The sequence below is a fragment of the Trichechus manatus genome, unplaced genomic scaffold (genome assembly GCF_000243295.1).
Source record: "Trichechus manatus latirostris isolate Lorelei unplaced genomic scaffold, TriManLat1.0 scaffold00125, whole genome shotgun sequence".
Taxonomy (NCBI): domain Eukaryota; kingdom Metazoa; phylum Chordata; class Mammalia; order Sirenia; family Trichechidae; genus Trichechus; species Trichechus manatus.
The window spans coordinates 777,305-787,257 of record NW_004444061.1 but is presented as its reverse complement, the minus strand read 5'-3'; the positions used below and the strand labels follow the sequence as shown (position 1 = coordinate 787,257).

Below are 9,953 nucleotides of genomic sequence, written 5' to 3'. Positions count from 1 at the left end.
AAAAAAAAAAAAAAGGTTGGTGGTTCAAACCCTCTCAGCTGCTCTGAGGGAGAAAGACCCGGGGATCTGCTTCTGCAAAGATTATAGCCTAGAAAACCTTCTGGGGCAGTTGTATTCTGTTACACTGGGGTCGCATGGAAATCGACTCCATGGCACCTAACAACAACAATACAAGCTATACATCTCCCCATTTGATATGACTCTCTAAATGTTCCCTTTCCCTACTAAATAGCTAAGGCTTAGTTTTGATTCCTGAAAAGGAACTCTAAAAACTAAAAGTATTAATTTCATAAATGACACGACCATACCAAATATGTCTCAGGGTGTGGATAGCAGACACACTGAAGTAGACAGTACTCACCAGATTTACTTTTCTTTTTCTAGAAGCTCTATCATTAATTTTTTGAGTTGTTTTAAATTTAAAAACTGTGTATAAAACTCTTCTTAAATCAAAAGTACCTTTTATAAAAAAAACTGGTCAGAAATTAATATCTTTCTCCTTGCAACTTTTCATTATCATTTAAAAAAATAAAAGAGAGATGTGGCAAAATTTTTACCTCTGTTTCAATCTCATCTTTTGTTATGGATTTATTTAGTTGTTCTACCTCTGTTTGTGTTAGTTTAGTGAGTTTCTAGAAATTTGTCCATTTCTTCTAGGTTTTCAGATTTGTTAGAGTACAATTTTTCATAGTATTCTGTTGTGATTATTTTAATTTCAGTTGGGTCTGTTGTGATATCACCCATCTCATTTCTGATATGGGTCATTTGCTTCCTCTCCTGATTTTCTTTTGTCAGTTTGGCCCCAGTGGTTTATTGATTTTGTTGTCTTTTCAAAGAACGAGCTTTTGGTCTTGTTAACTCTTTCAACTGTTTTTCTATTCTCTATTTCATTTAATTCTGCTCTAATTCTTATTATTTCCTTTCTTCTGGCGCCTGAGGGCTTCTTTTGCTACTCTCTTTCTACTTGTTCTAGTTATAGGGTTAATGTTTTTATTTTGACCCTTTCTCCTTTTTGGATATGTGCATTTATTGTTATAAACTGACCTCTGAGCACTTCTTTTGCTGTGTCCCAAAGGTTCTGGAAGGATGTGTTTTCGTTCTCATTTCATTCTGTAAATTTCTTTATTCCATCCTTGATTTCTTCTATAACCCAGTAGTTTTTGAGCAAAGTGTTGTTCACTTTCCAGGTGTTTGATTTTTTTTCCTTGCTTTTTCTGTTACTGAATTCTACTTTCATGGCTTTATGGTCAGAAAAGATGCTTTGTAATATTTTGATACTTTGAATTCTGTTACGGCTTGCTTTATGGCCTAATGTGTGATCTATTCTGGAGAATGTTCCATGTGTGTTGGAAAAGAATGTATACTTGGCTGCTGCTGGATGGAGTGTTCGGTGTATGTCCAAGAGATCAAGTTGGTTGATTGTAGCATTTAGAGCTTCTGTGTCTTTTCTGAGCTGCTTTCTGGATGTTCTGTCCTTCTCTGAAAGCGGTGTGTTGAAGTCTCCTACTGTTCTTGTGGAGCTGTCTATCTCTCTTTTCAATGCTGTTAGAGTTTGTTTTATGTATTTTGGAGCCCTGTCATTGGGTGCGTAGATATTTATTACAGTTATGTCCTCCTGGTGTATTGACCCTTTAATCATTATATAGTGTCCTTCCTTATCCTCTGTAGTGGATTTTAAATTCTATTTTGTCAGAGATTAATATTGCCACCCCTGCTCTTTTTTGAGTGTTATTTGCTCGATATATTTTCTTCCATCCTTTGAGTCTTAGTTTGTTCATGTCTTTAAGTCTCAGGTGTGTCTCTTGTAGGCAGCATATAGACGGATCTTGTTTTTTAATCCATTCTGCCACTCTCTGTCTCTTTATTGGTGCATTTATTCCATTTAAACTCAGAGTAATTATTGATAGATATATGTTCAGTGCTGTCATTTTGATGTCTTTTTTTGTGTACTGTTGAGAATTTTGTTGTTCCACTTAATTTTCTGTGCTGAGTCATTTTTCTTTATGTATTTTCTTTTCAACCTTTTCATTGTTGTTGGTTTTGTATTTGCTGAGTCTTTACATTTTTCTTGTTTTTTATTTTGATGTGTTGGATTGTTAGTTTCCTTTGTGGTTACCTTAATATTTACCCTTATTTTTCTAAGTTTAAACCAATCTTTTATTTCTTTATATCGCCTTGACCTCCTCTCCAAATGAAAACATCTATGTCTACATTTTTCAGCCCTTCTTTTTTGTTTTAGTGTTGTTATCTTTTACATATTGACATCTCTGTTTCTCTTTGTTCAGTGTTTTAGCTTGATTTTTGTGACTTCTCTATCTGGGTTGATGTCTGGTTGCCCAATCTGTGTTCTAGTCTTGGGTGGTTACCTGACGTTATTTATTTTCTAACTGGAGGACTCCCTTTATTATTTCTTGTAATTTTGGTTTGGTTTTTGCAAATTCCCTAAACTTCTGTTTATCTGGAAATGCCCTAGTTTTGCCATCATATTTGAGAGACAGTTTTGCTGGATATATAATTCTTGGCTGGCAATTTTTTTCCTTCAAGGCTTTATATATGTCATCCCATTGCCTTCTCGCCCGCATGGTTTCTGCTGACAAGTCCGAGCTTAGTCTTATTGACTCTCATTTGTAAATAACTTTTCGTTTTTCCCAGCCGCTCTTAAAATTCTCTCTTTATCTTTGGTTTTGGCAAGTTTGATTATATGTCTTGGTGACTTTCTTTTGGAATCTACCTTATGTGGGGTTCAATGAGCGTCTTGAACAGATATCTTCTCATCTTTCACAATATCATGGAGGTTTTGATAAACTGTGGTTTTAATGGCCGAGTGAAAAGAGTTAAGACACGCACAAAGCCATGAAACCCTTAAATCACGCTGGTCATCTTTCAAGGCCCGGCCTGGACCTAGAAAAGGCCTGCTTCCCAGAAAACACCCAAGAAACTAGGTGTTGAATTCCGAGTTGCTTAATTTTCTATTACATCTTTTATATTCTGGAAGGAGTAAATCTTAATTTCAGTCTAATGTTTATTTTTGTTTGCTTAAAACCTTTGCCCTGACAATTCCAGATGAATTAGTTTATGCTGCCAAAGAGCACCAAACAAGAAGATAATTGAGTTTTAGCATAAAAACTCCTACTAACTAGTAATGTGGCCTCGAAAACATCTACCATCTCATTTTTGTATTTTTCATTTGTAAAATGAAGATACTTGAAAAGAGCCAACAGCTCTCAAATAGTGCATTGTGTATCCATGTCCTCTGAGGTGCCCTTGGGGGGTGTCTTAGTTTCCAGGGCTGCCACAATAAACTACCACAAAGTAGGTGCCTTGAAAAAACAAATTCATTGCCTCATGTTCCGGAGACTAGAAGCCTGAATTTAGGAATGGTCAGGCTGTATAAATTCCTTCCGGTAGTTTCTGGTGACTGCTAGCAATCCTTAGTGCTCCTATGCTGCTTATAGATGCATCTGCCTCTTTTATCACATTTCACCTATCTTCCCCCTATGCGTCACTCCCTATATCCCTATGTGTCCTCCCCTTTTATAAAACACCAGTAAGAAGGGACTGGGATTAGGACACACTCTATCCAGTATGATTTAACTGATAATATCTTCAAAGAAAGAGCCTATTTCCCTAAAGAGGGTCACATTCACAAGTATAGCGATTAGGACTTCAACGGATCCTTTAGGGGGGCACAATCCAATCCATAACAGAGGGCTTTGTCGAGTATCTTCTTTCCTTTCTCTACCTTGCCCTCCTGTTTAATTAATAAATCACTGCTTTAGTGAGCTACTGTTATTGAAGTGAATCTGTCAAGCGTGTAGGGGAAAAGAAAGGTTAAAAACCACTGGCCTATGTTATCTATAACATCCTTCCCCGGGCCAAAATTTTGTGAATCTATAAAATGTGCCTCAGTTCACTACTAAGATTATATATTTTAACATTGTTTAAATTGCAGACAGTTGTTAGTTCACTTACTATCTTCCATTACTTTTTGATCTACGGCAAACATTGAGAATACAAAGAGGAATTTTAAATTTTGAAATGGACTCTTCCCTCACAGTGCTCCATCCAATGGGGAGGCAAAGCCAATGTGCCTTTGATGGGGGCAAAGCAGAGGGTGATTTCAGAGCACATCAAAGATAACTATGGCAACCTGGGAGAGGATGTGATCTAGAAAACCTCTAAATAGGTGACAAAAAAGTGAGACCTAATTTTAATTAATTAAATTACGTTGCTGTTGTTAGATGCCATTGAGTCAGTTCTCACTCACAGTGACCCCATGAACAAAAGCTCGAAAAACTGCTCCTCTGCCATCCTCACAATTGCTGCCAAGTTTGAGCCTGTTGTTTCAGCCACTGCATCAATTTGTCTCCTTAAGGGTCTTCCTCTTTTTCTCTGACCCTGTACTTTACCAAGCACGATGTCCTTCTCCAGGAACTGGTCCCTCCTAATAACATGTCCAAAGTAAGTGAGACTCAGTCTTGCCATCCTCGCTTCTAAGGAGCATTCTGGCTGTCCTTCTTCCAAGACAGATTTGTTCGTTCTTTTGGCAGTCCATGGTATACTCAATATTGTTCAACAACACCATAATTCAAAGACATCAATTCTTCTTTGGTGCTCCTTATTCATTGTCCAGCTTTCACATACACATGAGAAGACTGAAAATACCATGGCTTGAGTCAAGCAAACCTTAGTCCTGAAAGTGAAATCTTTGATTTTCAACACTTTAAAGAGGTCTTTTGCAGCAGATTTGCCCAATGCAATGCATTGTTTGATTTCTTGACTGCTGCTTCCATGGGTGTTGATTGTGTATCCAAGTTAAAAGAAATCCTTAACAACTTGATTATTTTCTCTGTTTATCATGATGTTGCTTATTGGTCCAGTTGTGAGGATTTTTGTTTTCTTTATGTTGAGCTGCAATCCATACTGAAAGCCATAGTGTTTAATCTTCATTAGTAAGTGCTTCAAGCCCTCTTCACTTTCAACAAGCAAGGTTGTGTCATCTACATATCACAGGTTGTTAATAAGTCTTCCTCCAATCCTGCTGCCACATTCTTCTTTATATAGTATAGTCTGGCTTCTCAGATTATTTGCGCAGCACACAGATTGAATAAGTATGGTGAAAGTATCCAAGCTGGATGCACATCTTCCCTGATTATAAAAACCAAATTAAAAAAAAAACAAAACCCATTGCCATCAAGTCAATTTCAACTCATAGCTACCCTATAGGACAGAGTCATACTGACCTATAGGATTTCCCAGGAGCCGCTGGTGGATTCTGACCTCTTGGTATGCAGCCAACCTTTTAACCACTGCGCTACCAGGGCTCCTTCTGCTTATAAACCACACAATGTCTTCTTGTTCTGTTCAAATGACTGTCTCCTGGTTTATGTACAGGTTCCTCATGAGCACAATTAAGTGTTCTGGAACTCCCATTCTTCACAATGTTATCCATAATTTGTTATGATCTACACAGTCAAATGCCTTTGCGTAGTCAATGAAACACAGGTAAACATCTTTCTGGTACTCCCTGCTTTCAGCCAGGATCCGTCTGACATCAGTTATGATATCCCTGGTTCCACGTCCTCTTTTGAATCTGGCTTGAACTTCTGGCAGTTCTCTGTCAATGTACTGCTACAACCGCTTCTGAATGATCTTCAGCAAAATTTTACTTGTGTGTGACATTAATGATATTGTTTGAAATTTCCATATTCGGTTGGATCAACTTTCTTTTGAATGGGCACAGATGTGGATCTCTTAATCATCTAGTGCTGCTGTAACAGAAATACCACAAGTGGATGGCTTTAACAAAGAAAAATTTATTCTCTCACAGTCCAGTAGGCTACAAGTCCAAATTCAGGGAATCATCTCCAGAGGAAGGCTTTCTCTCTCTGTCAGCTCTGGAGCAAGGTCCTTGTGATGCATTGGTCTTCCCTTGGTCTGGGAGCATCTCAGCACAGCAACCTCAAGTCCAAAGGACACGCTCTGCTCCTGGCACTTCTTTCTTGGTGGTATGAGGTTCCCACGTCTCTCTGCTTCCTTCTCTCTTTTATATCTCAAGAGACTGGCTTAAGACACTGTCTAATCTTGTAGACCTCATCAGATAACTCTTGTAATCCACCTTATTACATCATAGAGATAGAGTTTACAACACATAGGGAAACCACATCAGATGATAAAATGGCAGACAATCATACAATACTGGGAATCATGACCTATCCAAGTTGATGTACATGTCTTCTGGGGGACGTAATTCAATCCATGACAGCAGTTGGTGCATAAATCTGAATAACAGTCATATTAACTGCTCTTCCTTGTAGACGTATGGGTATTATTCTATCACTGACAGTGTTGTCCTTCGGGATAGATCTTGAAATGTTCTTTTTGACAAGGAATGCGATGCCATTCCTCTTTGTCATTCCCAGCAGAGTAGACGATATGAATGTCTGATTCAAAATGGACAATACCAGTCCATTTCAGCTCACTGATGCCTAGGATATTGATCATTTCATTTTTGACAATGTCCAATTTTTCTTGATTCATACTTAGTATATTCTGTGTTCCAATAATTAATGGATATTTGCAGCTGTTCCTTCTCATTTTGATTCATGCCACATCAGCAAATGAAGGTCCCGAGGCTTTACTCCATCCATGTCCTTAAAGTCAACTCTACTTTGAGGAGGCAGCTCTTCTGCAGTAGTATTTTGAGTGCCTTCCAACCTGAGGGGCCCATCTTCTGGCACTGTATCAGACAATGTTCCACTGCTATTCATAAGGTTTTCACTTGCCAATTTTTTCAGAAGTAGACTGCCTAGTCCCTCTTTCTATTCTGTCCTAATCTGGAAGCTTCACTGAAACCTGTCCACCATGAGTGACCCTGCTGGTATTTGAAGTACCTGTGGCATAGTTTCTGGCATCACAGCAACAGGCAAGCAACCACAGTATGACCAAGGACAGACAAGTGGTGGAATCAAAGTATAGACTGCTACAATTGCATAGTGTCGAAATATCTTAATCCAAACCCTTTACATGTCACAGAGGGAAAATGATGCCCAGCAGGTTAATTTAGTAATCCAAAATGGGTAACCAAGTTTCAACTATGATCTAGATAGGTGTTACTGGAATTTTGTTTAAATACTAATTTTCGTATTAAAAGAGTTTTCTTTTCTGGAAACAATTTTGCAGAATCCCTTCTTTTATCAGTTTAATGATGGAAAAAAATTGTTAACCATATTTTAATAAGGCAGGGAAAAAACTATTTATATATATTGACTTCATGCTTGGTAATCATGCCAATAACCCCTCCTCCATAAATCACACACTTTGTGTGAGCTGCTGGTGAATTTACTCAAATTTATCCATAGGCTCACCCAGCCTGCCTCCTGGCCACTGCATGGACCCAATCACACTGGGAAGGATGGGTATAGCCTGACTGTGAAGAAGAACAAAACTTCAAGAAGAGATCTCATTAGCACCTCCTCTCAACAACTGAATGAGTGTCTAAAGGCTAAGGTTAAAAACAAGAAGTTAATTTTGTTCTGTTCTGTTGTGTTTTAATCTCTCTGGGTGGTGCAAAAGGTTAAGCACTCTGCTACTAGTGGAAAGGTTGGTGGTTTGAACCCACCTCGAGGCACCTTGGAAGACAGGCCTGGGGATCTGCTTCTGAAAGGTCACAGCCTTGAAAAGCCTATGGGCAGTTCTATTGTATTCCCATGGGGTCCCCATGAGGGAATCCACTTGACAAACAACAGTAACACTATTAATATTATACAAAATTGCTCAGGTATACCATTTTCTTGGAGATTTTGCTCCTAAGTCTTTTTATTTTGCTTGGGATGTTTAAAGACTATGAAATATATACCTAAAACCAAACCCGTTGCGGTCGAGTCAATTTCAACTCATAGAGACCCTATATAAGACTGAGAAAATATAAGAGCTCATCACATTAAAACAGAAATACTTGGGAAATCCGTAATTTCTAATAGCTTGCCATCTGTTTGGTTCTTACCGGCAATGGATTTATCCTGCTTAGTGCAGATGATGATACTGGGGTGAAATAATGGATTATACAATGGATTTCAGAGCTCTTTAACTACTGTTATTAATTTACTAGTTTGCATATCAACATTTCCCAATATAAAACCAATATATATTTATTTTCTTAATTTTTCAACTCTTACTCCAAGTGACATTGTCATGGGCACCACATAACGTCTGTTCTGGCGCCAACAGTTGCGTTAAAGTCACCGACAATTTCTTCAAATTAATAACCTTAACCTGAGTTCGCTGGTTTTTTACTGCGCTCGCAGTAGGATGCTCTTTGCATTGCCCTACCTTCCAGTTTAATTTGCTAGAAAGAAAATTTTTAGAGGCACACAGGACTAAATCGTTTTCATTTGAGCACACTATTTCCAAATGGCCCCGGGTCCTAAATTCGGCCGCTGCCGACGAGGACAAGCGGGTGCCCTCCGCTGCAGAGCAGTGAGACTCAAGCGCCTTCATAACTGGACGTCGGAAGCCAGAAAGAAAACCCGAACACACAGGGAAGGGTATGAACCCGCACTGGTGCACCAGATAGGCCATGGGTCGCAGCGTAGGACTCCATTCTTAGGCTAGATGAGGTCCTGGGAAGGAAGCAAACACTACTTCCCCATTGGGGTCAGACAGAGTGGGACGCACAGGGTCGCAGGTCAGAAGTTGAATTTTAACCCAGCCTGCGCTTGGATGCAGCGCCTTTGCAGCCCGGGCACCGTGGTGGCACCGGGCTGGAAGAAGACGAGGCTTACTTGGGCGGGGAGCTGCCAGTGGCGGGGGCAAACGCGACCCGCACAACCCTTTGGAGCGCGAACCCGGGGAAAGCGACACTGGGCTTCCGCGACGCTGCGCCCCTGGCCCGGGCACGACTACCAGCCCTCCGGCAGCCCTTTCGGCAGGAGGCAGCTCCCCGCTGCGGCAGCCCAGGCTCCAGGCGCCCCAGCACAGGCACCCCCGCGACCATCGCCCCAGCGCCCGGACAAACTTCCTTCCTCCTGGGGTCCCGGCCGTGCTGGCTGGCAGAATGCTCTGTAACCTGCCTCCTCTGGTCTCCGGCTGCAGGCGCCCTCGCCCAGCGCAGCGAGCTTCCTCTCTGCCCCGCTCCAACCCCGAGCCCCGGGCGCCTAGCGGTCCCCGCGCAGCCAACAAAGCCGGCTGCTAGGAGAGTGGCCGGGAGAGGGCGAGGGGCTGGGAGTGGCGGCGGGGGCTCCGGAGCTCAGAGAAGGCAGCCCTCGGCCGAGCGAGTGCAATGTTCAGGGGCAGCGGGGACGTGGCAGGGAGTAAGGGAAGAAAGTGTCCTGTTCTCGGCACGAACGCCTTCTCGGCTCGTCCTCATTCGCCCAACTCCCCCTGCCCGAGCGCATCCTGCTGTCCCGGTGGGAGTTGGCAGAGACAGAGGGGACGCAGAGGGGACGCGGTGGCTGGGCGGGAGAGCCGCTCCCTTACCTCTGTCCAGAGTGAGCGGCTGGACCACTGTCAATGTCGCCATGTCTGCCGTGGAAGCCGAAGTGACGCTCGGCTTCAGCAACGGCAACCGCTAGTAGTGAGAAAAAGAGGAGGAGATTGGGGGTGGGGGTGGAGTTGAAAGACGGAAAGGAGGGAGAGGAAGGGGAGGGAGGGAAGGTGGTGGTGGTGGAGGAGAAGAAAGCTTGGGAAGGGTTGGCAGCTAGATGGAGACGCCACCGTTCCGCGTCGGGCAAACCTTCAGACGCGGCGGGAAGCTGAGCAGGTACCGGAGAGCGACTGCATCTACAGGCTCTGGCAGGAAGGCTTTGCCATAGAACTTTGCTATTCCACCCACAGGAGCGCTGGGTGGGTGTAAATGGCGTGTTGCTTTCTTTCAACTTTCTACTCAAATAAAATGGTCGGGGTGGGGGGAGGGAAGAGGGAGGCGGTGATGGAAAGGGGATATGGGGGAGGAG

General features: G+C 42.1%; 1 protein-coding gene across 1 annotated transcript in view; it reads right to left on the bottom strand.

The window, feature by feature from the left end:
• LIN7A (lin-7 homolog A, crumbs cell polarity complex component) overlaps positions 1-9,753 on the bottom strand; it is a 153,249-nt gene extending 143,496 nt beyond the window's left edge. Inside the window, exon 1 of the mRNA XM_004384608.3 lies at positions 9,478-9,753. Coding sequence (XP_004384665.1) covers positions 9,478-9,520 — 43 coding nt within the window. The 5' untranslated portion in view covers positions 9,521-9,753. The remainder of the gene's footprint in view (positions 1-9,477) is intronic.
• Between the last annotated feature and the right edge of the window lie 200 nt (positions 9,754-9,953).